We start from the raw sequence: 19,778 nt of genomic DNA, 5'->3' as shown, positions 1-19,778 counted from the left end.
TCGTTGCCAGCTTCCCCTTGGAGCAAGACAGGCTCCTAAGAAACACATGTGTTTTCCTAATGGCTGGATCAGAAAAGGGAATGCCACAGCAGTGCTGCTGGGAGTTCTCTCTCCTGTTTTCCAACACATCGCTCTCGTGTTTGTGGTTGTGCAGTTAGGTGAGACGCAGGCAGAATTTCTTGGTAATTAACCAGCTCTTCACTGACTTCATTAATGCTACCCTAGGTATTTTTTTAAAAGGAGGGATTAGCTGACATGTGGGAGAGGTTAACTAAGAGAGAAACAGCAATGAAAGAAAAATCAAAGTTAGGCTGTAAGGAAAGAGCAGAGGAATTCGAGACAGGATTTAGGAGCTGAGGGTTTACAAGAGAACAACTGAAATTTTAATAAGCTGACAGTTGATTTAATTGGATGATTATAATTTGATAGTAAACGATATTCAAACTGACTCTTTGATTGGTTTTAAGATACATTTCTTCTAAAACACTCAGTATGCCTCTTTTCTTTAAGGTTGGAGGAAGCAACCACAAGACAGATGTAACCCCCAGATCTCATCCACCTCAATTTATCAAATGAACACTTCCATCTCCCAAGGGAAAAACACTGAAAAGGAGAATCTGCTTTGGGGGACTGCACAGCGCTGCTGTGGGACCTTCTGGTCTTCCGAGGGCATGACTTTTTTGGGGGAGAAACTTCTTTCTGCTAACACTACAGGTTGTCAGGAGTAGGTTTTACCCACTTTGAAAGTTGAAGAGAATTTGTATAATTTCATGTACCCAAAGGGTACCTTTAATTTACCATCGTGACACTGTTGACAACTGCACCAGCCACTTTCAGGCTACCATACACTTCCTTTAAAGTTCTGATAGCAGAAAAGCACAATCCCTTCTCTGTTTCCATTTACTATTTTCATCAGAGCAGGATACAGAAATGCCAGGTACTTTCCAAAGAGACAATCCTTGCTGTGAAGAACGAACATTCTTAGCTTCATGTTGCTATGATTTCCAGCTCCCAGTGCAAAACCACAGAGCTGTCCCTGTCACAAGCTACAGAGAGCACACACACACACACACAAACACACATTAGGCACTTTGTTTTATTTTGCAAAAAAAAAAAAAGTCTTTATATATAAACCATTTCATTCTCTCTCAAAACATTCTACAACTATACAGCTGTTTGCTCCATCATTTGCATAGGAAATACCACAATACAAAAATAAGGGGGGGAGGGGGAAGGGAGGCAAAAGAAGCAAAACAGCAACCAATTTCTGCATGTTTCCATGTACAAACATTTGAAGCCTTACAAAATTATTTACATCGTTTGTCCACTATTTACATTAAGAGCAACATTTCTAACTATAACAAACAAAACTATAATTTATCAAGTATATGTAAAATTGTCTTAAAAAAAAGAGAGTCTATCATATACCACAAATAAATAAAGACAAACAACAGTTTTAACAAAGCTAGGTTTTCCTGCAAGTTCCTTTTTTTGGTATTTTGATTGTCTATTCTAGCCTTTGGTTGACAGCTTAATGTTACAGCTTGTGAAGTCCAGACACTTCCTAGGTTTGGTTTTCTCCTGTTGCCTGGCCAAATCTTACATGGTCTAACCTCATCTTTGGCCCTCCATCTACTATTTCTAGGCTGAACACGGTGGATCAAAGTCATTGTTAGCATAAAAGGGCACCGCCTCATTGTCTTCAGTGGAGTTTCAGCTACTTTTGCTAGCAGTAAGTTTTCCCCTGCTTGTGTCAATCTCAACAGTGGATTAAGTAGATTGTGCTGTAATTTGACACAAAACTACTGTATCCTTACCTTCTAGTAAATTACATGCAATATCCACACGAAACTAGATCACACTGGTGCTGAACCAGCTTAACGCGTCTGTATATGAAAATTGCATCCTAAATCCTTCTTTTTAAAGTGATACTAAGTTTAGCTTATAGTAAGAGGTTTAACATTCTGTGTTCCTTGCAACTATCCCCGTTAGTTAAGCTTCCAATGATGACTTTACGGTTCATTCTCCATGTCTTCGCCCTTTTAAGCAACTTGAAAACAAAATCCTGTTTTGAATATTCAGTGCACACCGTTTTAGTTAACAGGTACAACACATCTGAATGCCTAACTCACTTCTCTGAAGAAAAACGAAGCTAAGTTGCCATGGTTTTGAGAGGTATTTAAATAACTTTTTTTTCTGTAAATGTGCCGCGCTATCAAATGTAGAACAACTGCTTTTTTTCAGACGATTCTTAGAAAACTTTTTGTATTAAACCTAAAAAGCTGATTTGCATATTTACAAAATCTTTGTCATAGCAAACATGCAACATACAGAACAAAATGTTTGTTCTATGGCTGTTTATGATCTTTTCTATGTATCTTTTTCCACAGAATGACTTAACGTTTAAAAAGAAACCCCACAAGTACTAAGTATGTCCAGTAAAAACCTGACAGATTACAATTCATGGCTTTTCCACTGTGTTCATTCACCTGCAGCCTCTCATTAATTTGTTTACTAAACATTGTCACAATAATGACAGTGCTTTGGTCAAAACACCGCAAGAGGGAAAAAAAAAGTATAAAGCTGCAATGTGTCAGGACATAATACTTGTGAAGAGATGAAACCTGCTGACTAAAGCCATATACATCATGAGAGCAAACAAATGACTGAACACTCTGGTACTGTGATACAGTGTTTTCCTTTTTTCTGCATAAATATACAAAATATACATTTCCAGTTTCTTTCGAGATTTCTTTTAAATGGGTAACCCATACTCAAAAATTAAACTAACTTTAGTTGCACGTCGAGAGTCAATAGGAAATTGCATAGATACAAAACAGCTTCAACGACAAGTCCAGCTTTCAGTTCTGATGCCTCTTCATGTGGAGAGCGAGGTGGTCAGAGCGGGAGAAGCTGCGATTGCAGACGGCACACTGGAAGGGCTTTGCCCCCGTGTGCTTCCTGTAGTGGCGCGTTAACTCATCCGAGCGAGCGAATCGCCAGTCGCAGCCCTCCCACGTGCACTTGTATGGCTTCTCACCTGAAAGAGGGCACACAGAAACGACAATGTCAGCTGTCATTCTTCAGGAGAAAATGATGTAAGATCATATTGCATGGCACTGCTCTTCAATTTAAACAAGAAATAAATGACAATGCAGGAGCTGATGCTTCCTCATTATTCATATATCTACTCAGTAGGCCTCAAACCAACAGCCCCTTTGTTTTTCCAGCAAATCTTGCCCTTCTCTCTGATCTCCAGAGGTCCCTTTCAATTCTATCAATTCGGTGATTCTGTGATTTAACACATGAAATATAAGACACCTTCAAACATACAAATTAGAGACAGCTATGGTACAGAAAATCACAGAGAAAAAGAAACCCTGCATGAGACTGAAATACCCTCCCTTACACTCATTTCAGCGTGAGAGTTAGTAGGGAAAAAAGCAGCTGAACATGACAGTCCAGCCTAGTTTGTGACTTATGCTTGCACCTTTTTAAAATGGGTAAATTAAATTATAGAGAGCTTTTTTAAGAGGTCTGAAATGGGAAGGAAGATTTCTATAAAGATTCTTTGTAGCATGTAGATTATTCGGGAGCTTCTGATGTGCAAATAAAGGGGTACAGTGTGTTACAAACACCACAGGAATAGTATTTTCTAAAATGTAAGGGGAAATAAACACTTGTGGTATTCCAATTTGGGCTAGATATATATAGGAGAATGTACCTGAACAATCAAAGCAGTTTTAAGTATGCCTGTAATTTATAGGTGTTTGTTGAAATGGAAGAACTATAAAGCCACAAAGCCAAGATGACTTCTGTGTGAAACCAGAACTTTCCGTGTGTAAGTACACCTGCTCAGGAGCTGGTATGGACATGATGTCACCATGCAAGGAAGCTTCATATAAATAAAGAGGCTAAGATTACCTATTTATAGGCTACTGCTTGATGCTGGTTGACAAAAACACTTTTCAGTTGGGAGAATGGATTGTTATCTATAGCCTTTACATTAACTTGACTCATTTGGCAAAAAGAAAAATGAGTTTATCAAAGCACGTGTTAGTGGCTTCATCTGAAGCAGAATCAGAACAAGTCTGAGCTTCCCAAAAAGTCTTTTCCAACACATCTTACAGAGCTTCTCCCCCTCCATCAGTCTCAGACCTTTACCCTCACAGTCTCAATCCACAGCCGAGTGGAGTGACTCCTACTTTTCCCTGGTTTATCGTCACACAAGCATGCGGAAGAAAGACAGGAGCCAGTATCCTGCAATCAGGCTGTTTGTTCTGTACCAGCTATGCAGAGAACACCATCTGAGAAACTCCAAAACATTACTTCAGAGGTGCTAATTTATCATACAGATGAAATTATGAAACTGGTTTTGTCTGGAGTTTCTACTGCTTCTCTGATCAACTAACTAGCAAATTTCTGTCTACTACTAAGAGCAAAACCAGCCCTTTGCTCACAATGGGGATGTAACTTCATGTTGGCAGCACAGTCACAACCAGGACCAGACCTCTACAAGAAAAAATAACCCCCACCCACTAAACACTTCACTGCATAAACAGCGCCTGGGATTTCTTGAAATCACAGTGGAAACATATCATCTCTTAAGAAAAACAAACTTAGAGCCTGGCATCTCCTCTCACAGAGTTCAAAAGTATTTGTTGGATAGCAAATCAGAACACAAATCATTACAAATTTCTGTCATAGCTGAATTTACTCTGTCTGCTGCTGACTGAAGACGGGAATGATCCACCACTGAGGACACTTTTGCTCCACGCAACATATACAGGTTAAAATACAGATTTCATTCAAACCCAGTGTATAAAGCATTTATAACATTAGAGAAGCCAGTTGAGATAACACATTTACTCTTCATGACAGAATGACAGGAAAGATCTTTATTCAGCGAGAGATCTTCTACACTATATACATCATTCTTAATGTATTTAAACCAGGTTATTAATACAGTCTGTAAAAGACTGCTGCTGCTCCATAGGCACAGCACCAGGGAGATCTTCCGTGGGCACTTTATGTTAAAATACCCGTGCACACAGGTTGCACAAAAGCATTAATCCATCATCTGAAGCACCTTAAAGCCAGTGCATTTCTTTCTCTCTCATTTTCTCCCACATTGGCTTCAAACTCTTCTTTAAAAGCCTTCACTTAAAACTTCTATATTATACTTGATGCTAAACTCCCAGTCTTGTGATCCTTCCACCCTAACTGCCCATAGAGTATATATGGTCAAGCCTCTACATACTCCTAACACCTGCTTATACACTTCACATGATGAATGAGAAATGGTAATGATAGCAGGAAAACACCACTAGTTGAACAGAAACCTAGGAATATCCGGATCAGACTAGAATGGGGACCAGGAAAATCAGTTTCCAAGCCTGGCATCAAGAAGGTATGAAGTATGTGCAGTTTCACCATACATACACTGTACCAAAAAAGGAGTCTCAAAGCTGTCCTGTGTAGGTGGTACCTCACCCTGCCTGAGTCCAAACAAAACTGCTGTCCCCTTTTAAAACATTTTCTAATCTGCAAGCAGCATGAGCAGGTGATATGAAGGTTCCTGGCACACAAACTCTTAGCTGCAGTCTTGCTGGATGCCACAGCTTTCAGGTCAACACTGAATCAGAGAGACCCCCATTAAACTCCAGGGGATTCAGCTTCCCAGAGACACCATCTAGAAACTTACCCTGCTGTCCTGGTCTCTTCACTGCCTGCAACAGCCACCAACCCTCCTGGGCAACAGCACTGCTCAGAGATAAAACTGGGCAATGCCATGCACTGACTGCTCCTGGCCAGCCCTTCTGCAGACCTGAGCTAAACCTGAGCTAAACCCAGCAGTGCTCAGGGAATGGGGCAGGGAACAAACTAGTGCCTTTACACAGATTGTTTTAACAGTGTTACTTTTATGTACTGGAAAGTAAAGACAGAATGCTGCTTTTAACCCCTGCTTTGGCCAACAGTGAGAACTGGAAAATGTATTTTTAGCGCCAGTGTAGAGGCACGGATTATTTTGAATAAATCCTAGGGGTAAAATACTGAATATCTATGTTTGTAATACTAGTTTCCGTTGGAAAGTTCTATTTAAGAACGGAATCAATTTTAAATGTTTTCCTTTTGGGCAAAGTGGAAGGGGGGCAAAAAAAAGAAGGTGGAGATTATTTTCACTCCTTTAAAGAAAGCAGAAGAACAACTAGCTAGTAATATTTTCTCTCAACCTATACACATGCTTTTTGTCATTTATCAGAAATAAGAATTTGGTTTAAGCTCCTGCAGCAAGGGAAAAACGAGCGTCATGTTACATATTTTCTGAAGTGATCCTACTTCTTTGCTGAGAAACCTGGGGTTGAAGATTTATTTTTAAAAAAGCAGGTATACACAACAAGGGACACTGAACCCTTTATCCCCTGTTTTCATTGCCTACATAGTAATGTAAGATTTGTTTACTTTAATGATTGTGGGAAATACAGTAGCTGTAAAGTTTCAGAAATATTTGGTTTTCCTCCAGCAATTTAGGGCTTCCATAGGGTGTTAAAACCAAGAATGCCACTGGTCATCAAATGCGAAGGTAGTACGACACGGTTACTGGAACATGATCGCGGTATCAAACAGATATTTCACTGTAAAAGCAAGAAAACAGCTAACTCCTCCACTTCAGGGGAGCTTCCACAGGATTTGTTAGAATGTCAACACTGTTAACTAAAACACCATGGAGGAAGCTGGTACCAATTTCCAGCCAAATAGCACACTCCAACCCTTTCTTCCCAGGCCAGAAATATTATACACAGCACTTCTGGGAAACAGAACTGCTTTCCTTTAAATTATACTTCAACAGGATAGGGATTTCATAAGTTTAATTGGATTTCTGCATAACCTCCTTCCAGTATCACTGATTTAAAATGTTTTGCTAGGCATATACATCACAAAATATATATTTTTAAGTTCTTGAGCTGTTAATATGCATCCATTCTCCAGTTAAAAAGAAATACATTTGTGAAGCATGAGAAACAGACTTGTACTTGAGCACAGAAATTTTAAGCCCTCTTGTTTAGTTTGGAAGCTCTTTAACAGAAAGCACCTAGCAAGAGATAAGGCAGTTTAACCTGAAAGCGGACCATTCTGCTTGCAGTGTGTCTGTTCCAAAAAAAAAAACAAACCAGAATTTCTAATGCTGTGAGATTGTAAGGATGTCAAAAATATGTCTGGACATCCACATATAACATGCTAACCTAACCAGCCACTTCAACAGGTAAAACTATCCCAAAGTAAATCCCAAGTTTCAGGATCCTTGTTGATCCCACAACAGAATGGTCTGGACCAGTGAGGCACACTGTGTGGGCTCTTCTCTCTTTAATGTATCTTTTTGGGATTTACTGGTGTCAGAGGCATAAATTGCTTTCCGAACACTAATTCTAGCCACTGGCAGTGACCATCATGGCTATGCCCATTTGGATAAGGTATAGTACCACCAGTGGTGGGGGGGGAGAGGTGTGACGGTCATTTTGAAGATAGCCCGTATCTCCAACTCGCAGCCTCTGCTCAAGAAAATGTTTCTGTTTAAAATCCTGTTTGGAAAAAACTGAGTCACTGAAAACCTCCATTAGTGATTACTTTCCCCATCAACAGAAAATAAGCTTCTGTATTTCATCAAAGATCTATGTGACTTTATTTCTGCAATTCTCTGCTAGGACATCTTTCTTTAAATGTAAAGCTGCAAACAAGGCCAGATTTTCAAACCTAGTTAGGCAACTCTGTTGGTATGCAGAAACCCCAATACAGGTATTACACCAGCCAAGTCGTGCAACTTTTCTTATTTCCTATCAGAAATTTCTGTCAGAGCACTGAGTTTGGAGCTTCCTTGAAGAAGAAAATGCAGCACACTTGTCAAAGACTCTAAAAAGACAATACCTGATTACTGCTTGTGAGGGTATAAAAGTGTAAAGACACCACCCTGCCATTCTTTCCATCATTTTAATATTACTTGTTTCTATTATGGAATTATTTTTAGTGTCAAGGGTTCAGCCTTAAAAAATACACAATTAGGTGTGATAAAAAGGCAAAGCATAAGTTTCAGCACTGTAATTGTGCCAGTTATATGCATAACCTGTATTATTTTAAAACAGATCATTTTGTATTTTTTGGTGCATTTGCTTTCAATTTTTTCACATCTTAACATCAGTTGTCTTGGTTCCTCCACATGGTGTGAGAAAAAAAAACAAACACAAATTAAATGTGTTTCCTCTGTTCCAGTTTGCCTGAAATAGGTTTCCCCTAGCTTATAGCACTAAGGTTTTTAACTCTGGTCTCTTCCAGGCTGACTGGAAATGAAAGTCGCTGCTTGGGTGTATGTCTGCACTCATTCAAAAGGGTTTTTTAGCTCTCAGCATTTACCTAAAATTAGACCTTCCTTCTGCTATTGACTAAGCACTTTAGTCGTCACTAAAAAAGCAGCTTGCTGGGGGGGGGTTGTTCTTTTTTTCCCCCTCTTTTTAAAGACAGGGTTTTGTGGTTTTTGGGGGGTGTTTTTTGTTTGGTTTTTTTTGGGGGGGAAATAGGAGAAAGCTGAATTTTCACCATGAAATGTCCCTTAGGTGTTTAAAAGCTCTTTAGTACACTGAAATCCTCAGTTATCCAAGACAGAGATGGATCAGAGGGTTGACAGTACACAAGGTACATCCAGCTTATTTTGTGAGTGACAAAATAAATTTAGTCCTTGAAACATCCACCAGTAATACGAATCCATAACATATGCCGCACATTTTTAAACGTGATAAAGCCTCTGCCTAGTATAGTAATGGCTAGAGAGTGACTGTTAAGTACTACTTCACGGCAAAACAGCATTTTAAGGAATCCTGTAACAGAGAGCTGTTGTACTGTGCAAGGCTGATGATTGCTAAACCAAGCAGTATTTGATCTCTTAACAGAAGCACACACAGGAAAAAAAAGGTAACTGCCTGATAAGCGAAGAGGACAATCAAGAGTTGTGCATCATTCCCCTTCTGGCTAGAGGCACAGAAGGCGTTATCTTCTCAGCGCTCCTACCAGTGCTTGAAGCACTCTTTTTGCTAAGTGTTGTCTTACGCAGTTCAAGGATTACTGGGGAATCCTGACTGGCCTGTGTGATGGTTTATTTTCTTTCTGGTATAACATTCTGACTTAACAGAGGTGGTCTCTCTTCAAGGAGATATGCAAACAAAGAGGAAAGGAATTTTTTTTAAAGTAGGTTTATCAGAAGTCCATGCCATCTGGGGTGCATCGCTGTGTCTACACATCCTGTGCTGAAGAACAGATTTCCTCATCTACGCCCGTGGTACAAGAACACCCACCAGTAACACTGGCTCTTGTACAGTCAGATAAGAGGTGCTCTTAAAATGGAATTTATTCAACATGTACTGTAGACTTCCAGATTCCCATTTACTGTATGCACACACACACACACATACACAAAAAGAAAAGCAATACATTAAAGCAGCTTTAACTGAAAGCGAAGCACTGTACACTTGCCAAAATCAAAGGTTTTAATATGTCTTTAATCAGAGTTGTTAGAGATCCTGAATATAAATAATGCAAGCTGACAGGACAGGAATGCTGCTACCAAGATACTCAGACTAAACTAGGACATTACTTAAATGTTTCTGATCTTTCACCAATGGGAGGTGCAGGTCATCTAACAAACAACAAACAACACACTACCCTGGAACAAGGACTCAATCGTCCCAGTCAAGCTCAGAAATTAATTACAATAAGGAATGTCTAATCAAATAATGGAAATTTTTAATCACTGGCAATTGCTGTGAATCTTGGGATTATATTAGCCTATGTAGGGCGGACTGAAAATGAACTATATTTAAAGCTGGTCTCTTAGGTCAACAGTTTCCTTATCAGGAATCAAATATCCTGGAACTGAAGTTTAATCCTCTCAGGGAGCAATTGACAGAAACAACAGGTTTTTTTAAGCTTTCATGCTTAGAGGGACTTTCTGGGCTTTTAATCAGAAAGATAATATTAGGCTTTTCAGTATCTAAAAATCTAACAGGAGTACCCCTCACCTGACACCTTGGAATTTAATTCCTGCTTCATAAAAATTGCATGCTGGACACTGACATGAATGGCCACTAATACTTTACAAAAATTTAGGTGTGTGTTACTATGATTTTACCTTTTGACCAACACATTTGAACGTGTCTCATTTAGCTTATGACTACAGATAAAGAACCAGATCAATTAATCCCAAGATCTGCAATCATTCACAAAGTGTTTGAAAAAAAAAAAGCACATTATTTTCCCTTAAACTGTGGTTTGCACAGGAAAATAATGTACTTCCATTTCTCACACAGGCAACTAATGGATTTAGCAGAATTCATAAATAAAAGATACCAACATATTCTCCAGCAGTGTCTAGCAACACTGCACTTTAATGCACTTTGTCAATAGCTTTATTTAACTTGTCTCTATTTTTCCTTATTGTCTCTATCAATGATAGCATTTACCGACACCTCCTTAAACTATAATCTGTGCAACTGACTCATCTAGCAGGTTAAAGAAGCAGAATCTGCACAGAAGTATTACTTAATAGCTGTTTTCATGATGCAAAGATTTTTCCAGGATGACATTTGCTATGTACACAGAATGCTGCAACCCTGAGCAAAGCTGAATCTTGAGGCCTCCACTCCCCACTTGTACACCATAAGAGAAACCCCTCACGTAAGTCTCAGAATTGAGTCAATACATGTTTTCAAAAGGTTCTTTTTTGAAGCAGGAGTCCAGCTACTGCTTGTCCTTCCTTCTGAACAACGGGCATCCCAAATTCCCAGGCAATTCTGCATGGCACCACCTTTGACAAGCATCTGCATACAGTTATGGTAAGCTGGAAGTGTCAAGTCCTATGGGCTGTGGAAGTCTACTGCACACAAGTGGTCCTAATACTGATGACAACCAGCACCTAATTCTGGATCTATTGAGGCAGAGGTCTAAAACAAAAATGTTTAACACCTTGAGGAATCATACAAGTCAGCAGCTCTCCCATGCTTACATAAACATTTGAAATAACTAGGAACAGTGGAAGTATTTTGAGTGGATCTCATTTAGAGAAATGCCATTTCTCTTCAGTTATCTCAGCTTCCACTTCCCATCACCAAATACAAACTAGATCTATAGATAGAGATGAAATAGTTCTGCAGTTAATGCTCGAAACTATTAATGGCAAGCCCACCATGTGACCAGACAACATGCCTGTACAAAGACTCTGTATACAGAAAACCAATATGCAGCTGGAAAATGTCCTCAATGTGTGTGCCTTGATGTGTTCAAAACAATGACAGATTTTCCTCTTAAAACCATACACAAGTCTGAAGTGTGCAGCTGCTCACAGAAATAATAATAGAAAACCCCCACCCTGGAGCCAGCAGCTCTTCTGCAGTGTTACAGGTAGGGCCCAAGTAAGGTACTTCCCCCAGTGAATATCAAAGGCTCAACTTCCACAGTCCATATCTTTAACATTAAGAAATCTAAAAGGGTAAGTTATAGGAATGCTCTTTCTAAGGGAGTACTTGATATATATGTGTACATACTCAGATGCCAGAAAAGGAACTGAATGAGGTTTATCTACAACACACAAGTAACTGCTTTTCGGTGACATTTGGCATGTTATAGCTGTTATGCCAGAGCCCGAAGGTGGTTTTACTGCTGGACAGCCTGCAATAAATGCGTAACCCCGTCCCCAATCATATACTGTAATTGCACAATGCTGGTTATGAAACAAACTTGTTCCATGACTAACAGGTAAAATTGTTTTAGAAGAAAAATCCCTGCTTCAAAAGGTCAAAAACTCCAATCTGTTTTGAGAGATGTTCCAACAAGTACCTTAGCATACTGAATACCATTTTACCTGTTTCAGGAACAAATAATATTGAGGGAAGATATCATACTTAAGTGTTTTAAGGTATTAAAATGTACCCGACATCTGCTTCACAACTGCGTGGAGATGGATACAAAATGTCCTGTAACTTTGCAGCATTAAAATCTTTGTTCATGTTCAATTTTAGGGTTACCCAACACACACACCTAAAATTTACTTCACAATTTACGAGAGCTACAACATTACCTAGAGGCAAAACACCATATGCCTGCTTCAGTGACAGGTACACCTTACACATTAACCTTGCTTCGCTCATTAGTGAATATTGGATTCTTCATCAACTACAAAAGTTCAGTGTAATTACACTAAATCAGCATAACTACACCAGCTTATACCACCTGACATGGGACAAAGTAAACACCTTGGACACACCCAAGAAGAAAAATGCAATGGATTTTTCTTTCGCCCATTTTCTGTAGCTTTATTTAATTATAATTTATAGTCTGACAGTGTGTTCAGATCTGAATTAAAAAAAAAAAGACCACAGCCTACATTCCACCTATCAAAAATAACATTTCCCTTAGGTTTGTTCTCAAAGAATGCCTACTAAACCCAGTGAAAGCCTTTCAGAAGAGAAAGGCTGCTAAGTAAATACTGTGAAAAGGCTGAGATTTTCCAATACAAAAGGAAAACCATAAGGTCTGTCTTGACTTTTAATGGCAGACAAACTTTGCTGCAGGCTCTTTTATTTTAAGATGACAGATTGCTGAAAAGGGCGGGAACTGGTTGGGATGAGAGAGAGACTGCAGCCAATTTTAAAAGGTATTGTTAAGAAACTAAGAATAAGGAGAAAACAACTTCAGTGGTCCATGATTACTAAAGAACGGGTTTAGCCAGATAAACAGGTCTGCTATACCTGAAGGGATTTGAAAGAATATCACACACAACTTTATTAAAATGGATTACGTGACACTTGCTTTAGACTTTGAAGGTAAAAGCTTCACAGAAGTCCTTAAAAAAAAAACCAAAAAAAAAAAACAACCAAACCTTAAAAAATTATCAAAACTTAATAGTGCAGTATGAATTCACAGGGCTGGGGGATGGGATGCACAGAGGTACGCACCCAAATTTAGATCTCAGCATGGAGCCCTTCTCTTTGGAGATCAATAATAAGATTCCCCTGTGCTCCTGGGGAAGCTGTGCAACTTCACAGGTTTCCCCGAGTTTGCATTCATTTACTTTAACATTCACTTAATGGATTTACAGTACTGGGTAAGTCAGAGATCTTCCTCATAATATACATTTCAACCATATGTTAAGACAGAGATCAGAATCGTTGCTGGAAATCTTCAAGTATTAACTGAATATTCAAGAGAGTTAAACTAATGCAAACTGTGAAATAATGCAGGTAACAGGATACAGACTCACATTCCTGCATGTAATGCACACCTTAGACAGTTTATCCCTTCATTCACCTCCCCAGAAGACCCTTTGTATTACAGACCTGCTTAAGTTCACTAGATTTTTATCTAAAACAACATTCTTGTTTCCATGAACACATCAGCTCCTCTGACCTTTGCACATTCATCCACATTTCTAAGGTCAAATATCTATAGGTAAAAAAGTGAAGGCAACAATAAACATTAGTGACCCGAAGCAATATATGTTAGCGACATGGTCTGTATTTCTGTACACACAGGTATTAAGTTTATACACCCTGCAGTCATTACCAAAAAAAAAGATATAAACTGATTTTAAAAAGGAAACGAGTACGTTTGAAATGCTGACTATGTAATTGTTCATTCTTAGACTAAAGCTTTGCTTTTATCTCTCTTCCTAGTTACCATGTAATAGCAAGTGAGATATTTAAAGCTGGTATTTAGTTGCTGGCTAAAGTGCGCAAGGGGAAATCGCACACCCTTAAATTTACAGATTATTTATTAAAGAGCAACAGGATTATACGCTCCGAGATTATTCAGGTTTAGAGCCTCATGAAAATATTTCTTTCTTGCTAAGCTTACAGCTTAGGAGTGATTACATATATCAAAAATATTTTTAACAGTGTTCTTGCTTAGTCTATTGCTAATGCAAGGCAATAACATTTGTACAATTGCTTGTAATTTTTGACTGTGACTGCAGCACAGATAACTCATTTATCAAAACAAAATTTCTATAGTAACATTTAGCCTGGAGATACTCCATTTCTTTACAATAATCCAACAATCCATTCAAAATAGCTGCTGAATATAAGGCTTTGTTTCCATAGAGATAGCGAAATATTTTGTTAGATCATAGCTCATGTTAAGTTTTGTTCTGACTTATGATTTAAACTTAGGTGAAACTCCATTATTTGAATGGCACAGCTGCAGCGCCGACAGCCTGCTTCAATAAACAAGTTACTTCAACTTTACCTTGTGTTTTGCTCTGAATCGAGGTCCACACAGATAAGAGGTGGGTCTCACTCTTTGTTTTAAAAACAGGAGTCACACCTCTCTCATTTGATTTATTTATGATATCAGTCATGTGCATTCACTAATTTAGCATGAGCAGTTCTGTACAAACGTCCCAGCTAAGAACTGTCCTAAATAGTTTCAGGCACGCTGTTAGTGAGCTACGTTTTTCTCCCATTTCCCTCCTCCTTCCCCCTGCCTCAGCAGGTGAATGCTTAGGAAAAGCACCTAGAGCAGGAGGTTCCACCTTCCAACCCTGTCCTCTGCCTGCATAGCTCCTGCACTCATGCACAAGCAACACTGTACCCAGCTCTGCGCCATGCAGGCCCACCAACAGGGACTGCCTCTGTAGCTGCTGGCAGAAGTTGATGGAGGTACAAAAACCAAGTGTGACACACCGACACATTAAATTTTCTCCATTTTAATGTCTTTCACTAACAAAAAATTAAGTCTCTTTTTTAAAAATAAATATATAGAATTACTTGTCTTAAAAAAAAAGGCACACTTAGCTAAGGAAACAGAAATATCTTGGGAATTTTCATGACATTTCTGAAAAAAAAAATCTAAGACTAAATGATTCTAACAGGTCAAAGAAAAAGCCCAAGCCATAAAACTCTACCTATTTAAATGAGTCCTGAAAACTCTAGTATGTTCGCTATGATTAATTCATTATTCAGGGGAAAAAAGTCCTTTTTTGGTAATACTTTCTATTGAAAAGGAAAGCTGTTTTATTCTTACCTATTTTGAGTTCTGTATTATAAAAGGTTTAAGTAAACTGCAGTAAGAACAAAAGCAATTTTTTGTCTCATTGACCAAACCCTAACATTTTTCTTAACTGAACAGCTAGCCTGAACCTACAGCACTCCACGGAAAGCAGAGAGAAGATGGCAGATCAAACATGCTTACTTTCTCAGAAAATGTGTAAGCCATGAACGAACAAGAGACAGTGAGATATAGCAAGTACATACCCGTGTGAGTTCTCAGGTGCGCTTTTAAGTGAGAAGACTTCGTATAAACTTTTGTGCAGCCTACAAGACAAAACAAAAAAGCAGAGAAGCATTTCAGCAGGGAGAACATGAACACTCCATGTTACATTTAGGTGCTGGGATACTCGCTGGACACATTTAAGTTTAGCACCTTCTGTAGCCATCATCATTTAGAATTAAGATTTGATACAGAAAGCTCCTAAATGGCTATGTTGCTTTACACAATGAAGATAAAAACTCGTGTTTCTGGTAGACTTACTACCTTGTAATGTAGGATAGAGCCATAGCTGCTACAATCTACTTACGGTAACATCTGCTGGGTAGGTTAAAATCTCAGAGTAGAACTTCTATTTTTTAAATATTTCATAAAGGATTTGATCAAACCAGACTTGGAGTCATTGTCACCCAGGGCTCAGCACAACTCTCCCACTGAGCATTTATCACAAGGCACACTGAATGGGTAATACCTCACTGACAGTTATGTTGGTAAAGGGGGAGATAAGCCGTGAGCAGCAGCTTTTCTCTGTGCTCGGATGGGTGTATCTTGTATCTGGGATCACGTACTACATGGCAGTGCAGTTTATAGCCAGGTTCAGCTCTCCTTCAACACAGCAAAGGATGGAAGGGAATCCATCTGTGGACAATTTTCAGAGGCAACTTTAATGGATTTATGTGGGCAGCTGAATCCCGTTTGTAAAACGGAAGAAATGGCCATGGCCTCGGCTAATGGGAGCTGAAATGGCTCTTTCTGTGCAAGCAGAATCTGAGCTGTGATGTGTTGGACAAAGTCAGCCTCTGCTCCACCATGGGAATTAGGAAAGTGCAAGCAAGAGCTGCATGGTCACTGAATTACATTACAGTAGGCCATAATTTTTATTGTTTGGGATTTTTTTCCCTACAGAGTTTCGTACCATGGTAAAATAAGCTCAGGTATTTAAGAGAATTACAAATGACATGAAGGGTGTATATTATTTAAACCATGTGAACATGTGCCACACAAAATAAAATAATAGAGAAATCCTACTTTGGCAAGGAAATATTTGATTCTCCCTAGGTGCAGACTACAGCTAAGAAAAACCACTTATACCCCATCCACGATTATTCCCACTTTTTATTACTGCAAGCTGGTATTTTCTGGCACAGATCGCTTACCAGGATAGTCACAGTAGTGGATACGTCTTTTCTCCAAATCTGGGTTACTTCTCCTGTTGTATCTGACTGGTTGGATGTTCTGGGGGGTTATGGGCAAAGTTGCTGGTAAATTCGGATTGTGAATTGCCAGCTTGGAAGCTATAGTTGCGGCGTATGACGGAGGAGGGGTTAAATTCTGCAGCATCTCTGCTTGTCTGTCTGGACTTCCAGGCTCAGAGCTTGGAGGGGAAGGAGGGAAATAAGTGGCCTGCTGCTGCAGAAACTGGTTTGGCATGGTATAGGTACAGGGGGGGATGCCCTGGAACTGTTTCATCGCAGTCTGTGGAACAGCCGAGGAGAGCGTGTTAAGGCCCGCCATGGCTGATGGCATGGAGACATTGTTAAGGGAGTCCATCACGGCTGCCTGAGTAGTAGTGTTGGGCATATCTAAATCCGGTGAGCTCAGGAGCTGATACAACTGGCCTTGCTGGGGTGTGACGGAAAGATGAACGTCTGGAGTAGGAAGCTCCTGCTTGATGAAAATGTTGTTCACATCAGGGGTCTGGTGGGAGCTGAAGATGCTGGTAAATTCAGGGAGGGCCTGAGTGGGGGGGGCAGGGGCAGTAGTTTCGCTCTGGTGACTGAAGACGGTGACTGGCTCTGTCTTGATGTGGGTTACACAAGGTCGCTGGGATTTGTACAGGCCAGTTCTCAGGTGGCTGATGTCGGGGAGGAAGACGTTCATGTTGATGCTGTAAGGCAACCCTTCACTGTCAGTGAAAAACTGGTCTACAACCGAGGCACTGTCTCTTCTGTATTTCTTATGCTCAGGGATGACGGGGACGGGCGGGAGCTGAGGTGCCAGGTATTTCTCCATTTCACATCTTGTCTACAAAAACAAAACAGACCATAATCCACATGATTTGTTACCCTCTGAGAAAGATGATGGCATGCAAGTCACGTGAAGCTTTGCAAATAAAAAGCAATACTGTTCAGCCGGCCACAAGCTACCTACGGAGGAAGCTATAAACATTCACGCTAATGAAAACCTGTTTTTTATAATCGGCGTGATAATCAACATCATCAAGGACAAGGGGAAAAAGCCATGGCGTGAGTCATTCATGCAGAGCAAGCACGAAGAGCGAGCCGATATTTCAGCACACGGCAAACTTTCCATCTTTTATGCCCACCAGACAGCGCGAGGTGCAGAAATGACAGGCACTCTGCCTAATCTGCAGATCTCCCGCTCTGGAATTCACTGCTGGAGCAGGGTGACTGCCTATCTGTTTCACCCGATTCTCTTTGAAATGCTAACTGTAAAAGCCACATCCTCAGCTGGCTATTTGAATGCTAACACTTCAAATAATGTTGTTTTTTTCCCCTATATACTTCCAATATCTTTCATCATAATTTTTTAACCAAAGGCATTTGATTAAAAATATGACACCAAAATGTTAAAGTGATAAATAATGCCAAATAAAAAGAGGACGGGCTGACTGTCTCAGAGTACCCTTTGTGTGAAGCGTCTCCAGCACTACACTTTAAATAAAATAGTAATCTATGCAGTGTATAATTGGTCAACAGCGTGATAAACATGTCTCTATCCATGCCTCGGTCCTAGGAGAGCTCTTTAATTACTGGGAAATGATTCCCTCAGCGTAGTGGTGCGAGGGAATCCGTGGGTGGCTGGAGCCCGATCCATTGCTGGTACAGTCATCGGCAAAGCATTTATCACGCACTCTCCAGTGGGCAAATGCTACATTCCCCCCTGCCCTGTCAAGAGAGCCCTCATACCAGACCCGTTTAGCGTCCCGCAGGAGAAAGCAGCTGACAAACAGCAACTCTGCCAGAAAGTGGATTTTTAGGACCTTTCTTCAAAGACCCCCGGTAAACACCACAAACAAACACAGCCGCCTTTCCCGTCCCTTTGATCTGGATCTGCCCCGACATGCCAGGCTACTTTTTCCAGCCCTTGTTTACGAGCCGAGGGCAGCTCGCTTTGAAGACTTATTTATTCGCTGGGGAAGGCAGCTCCCGCCAGACCGCTGCCCGGCACCGGGGGATCCCCGGGCCGCCCCTTCCCAGGGACAAGGCTGACACCCGGCAGCGCCATGCCGGTGCCTCCTCACGGCCGCTGCCGGCCGGGTGCCGCTTCCAGCTAACACTCTTCGCGGGGCTGCGGCTGCCGCCTTGCCCCTGTTAGCTCCTCCAGCTGTTTGCCGGTGGATCAGCTCCCGGGACGGGCAGAAAGTCCCGGGAAGTCCCCTCTCGCCCGGTGTGCAGTGTCCCCGTCCCCCCCGAACATGACTCCTAGCGTGGGCGAGGGGACAGGCGGCCGCTCTAATCCCGCCGCCGGGCAGGCAGCAGCTGCGGCTTTCACCACACCCGCGGGGGGCAGCCCCGCTCCCCCCAACGCCCCGGAGCCCGCGCCCCGCCTCAGCCCCGGCCACCTCACCGGGCTCCGCCGGCGGGGAGGCGGGAGCGCTCCCTGCTCGCCACGCTCGGCGCAGGCGGGCTGGGCGGCGGCGGCCGCTCCCCTCACACACGCACCCGCCGCCTCACACTCGCACCTCGGGGTCCGCTGCCCTTGCCCCGCACCGCGGCCCCACCCAGTCCCGCTCTTCCGTCCGTTCCTCACCGCCACTGCCCGCCCGCACGGGCCATGGCCGGAGGGCCGTGAGGGGACTGCCCACCGCCTACCTGTACCAACTCCTCCGCCGGCAGGGTCGCGCCGCCGCCACCGCCCCCCGGGTGCTGCTGCTGTGGCGGTTGCTGCTGAGGCGGCGGTGGCTGCTGCTGCTTGAGGTCGTCCCCGGGGAAGATCGCCGCGTCCCTGGCCCCCAGCACGGGCTTGAGCTGCGCGAACACCGGCTCCTCGGGCTGCTGCGCGGGACCCAGGCGGGCGCTCATGGTCAGCACCCTGGTAGCCATGAGGCGGGCTGCAGGAGGCGGCGGGTGCGGCGCGGACGGGCTGCCCGCCCCGGCGCAGGGGGACTGCCCGCGGGCGGCTCCGGGCGGGCGGGCGGTGGCTACTCGTGCGCTTACTCCCCAGGAGCCCCAGCCCGAGCTCACAGCCACTCCGGTGTCGTCAGTGCCTCCGCCTGTACCTGGCCGCGGGTATCTACCCGGTGCCACACGCCCGCCTCTATTTCACCCTACTCCACCCCCGGCCCCCCCTACACCCCACCCAGCCCGGCGAAGGGGGCCGGCCCTGCGGGATGCCCTGCCTACGGGGAGCGCGGGCGGCTCCTCCCCGCACCGCGCCCGCTCTGGCCCGCCGTGGAGTGCCCGGACTGGGGGAACGCGGCCGCGGCAGGGCACGGTGGCCGGTACCGGTCC

General features: G+C 42.4%; 1 protein-coding gene across 1 annotated transcript; it reads right to left on the bottom strand.

Annotated features, from left to right (window-relative positions):
- Positions 1-1,066: 1,066 nt before the first annotated feature.
- KLF5 (KLF transcription factor 5) lies at positions 1,067-19,558 on the bottom strand. The gene is made up of 4 exons (XM_034071231.1): positions 19,140-19,558; positions 16,461-17,328; positions 15,291-15,350; positions 1,067-3,040 (listed from the first exon to the last, which is right to left on the bottom strand). The coding sequence occupies exons 1-4, from the start codon at positions 19,368-19,370 to the stop codon at positions 2,862-2,864; spliced, it is 1,338 nt and encodes a 445-aa protein (XP_033927122.1). The 5' UTR covers positions 19,371-19,558; the 3' UTR covers positions 1,067-2,861.
- Positions 19,559-19,778: the final 220 nt, after the last annotated feature.

Source organism: Melopsittacus undulatus, chromosome 2 (genome assembly GCF_012275295.1).
Source record: "Melopsittacus undulatus isolate bMelUnd1 chromosome 2, bMelUnd1.mat.Z, whole genome shotgun sequence".
Taxonomy (NCBI): Eukaryota; Metazoa; Chordata; class Aves; order Psittaciformes; family Psittaculidae; genus Melopsittacus; species Melopsittacus undulatus.
Note: the sequence above shows the minus strand (reverse complement) of the source record. Positions and strands in the feature narration are given on the sequence as shown.

What these genes read in the sequence shown, in the direction of transcription:
- KLF5 (XM_034071231.1), bottom strand. Translation starts at nt 19,370, where the DNA reads ATGGCTACCAGGGTGCTGACCATGAGCGCCCGCCTGGGTCCCGCGCAG. An exon ending in CGGCGGAGGAGTTGGTACAG is followed by an intron (nt 17,329 to 19,139) that starts GTAGGCGGTGGG and finishes TTGTTTTTGTAG; the next exon opens with ACAAGATGTGAAATGGAGAA. An exon ending in GCACCTGAGAACTCACACGG is followed by an intron (nt 3,041 to 15,290) that starts GTATGTACTTGC and finishes GCCCTCTTTCAG; the next exon opens with GTGAGAAGCCATACAAGTGC.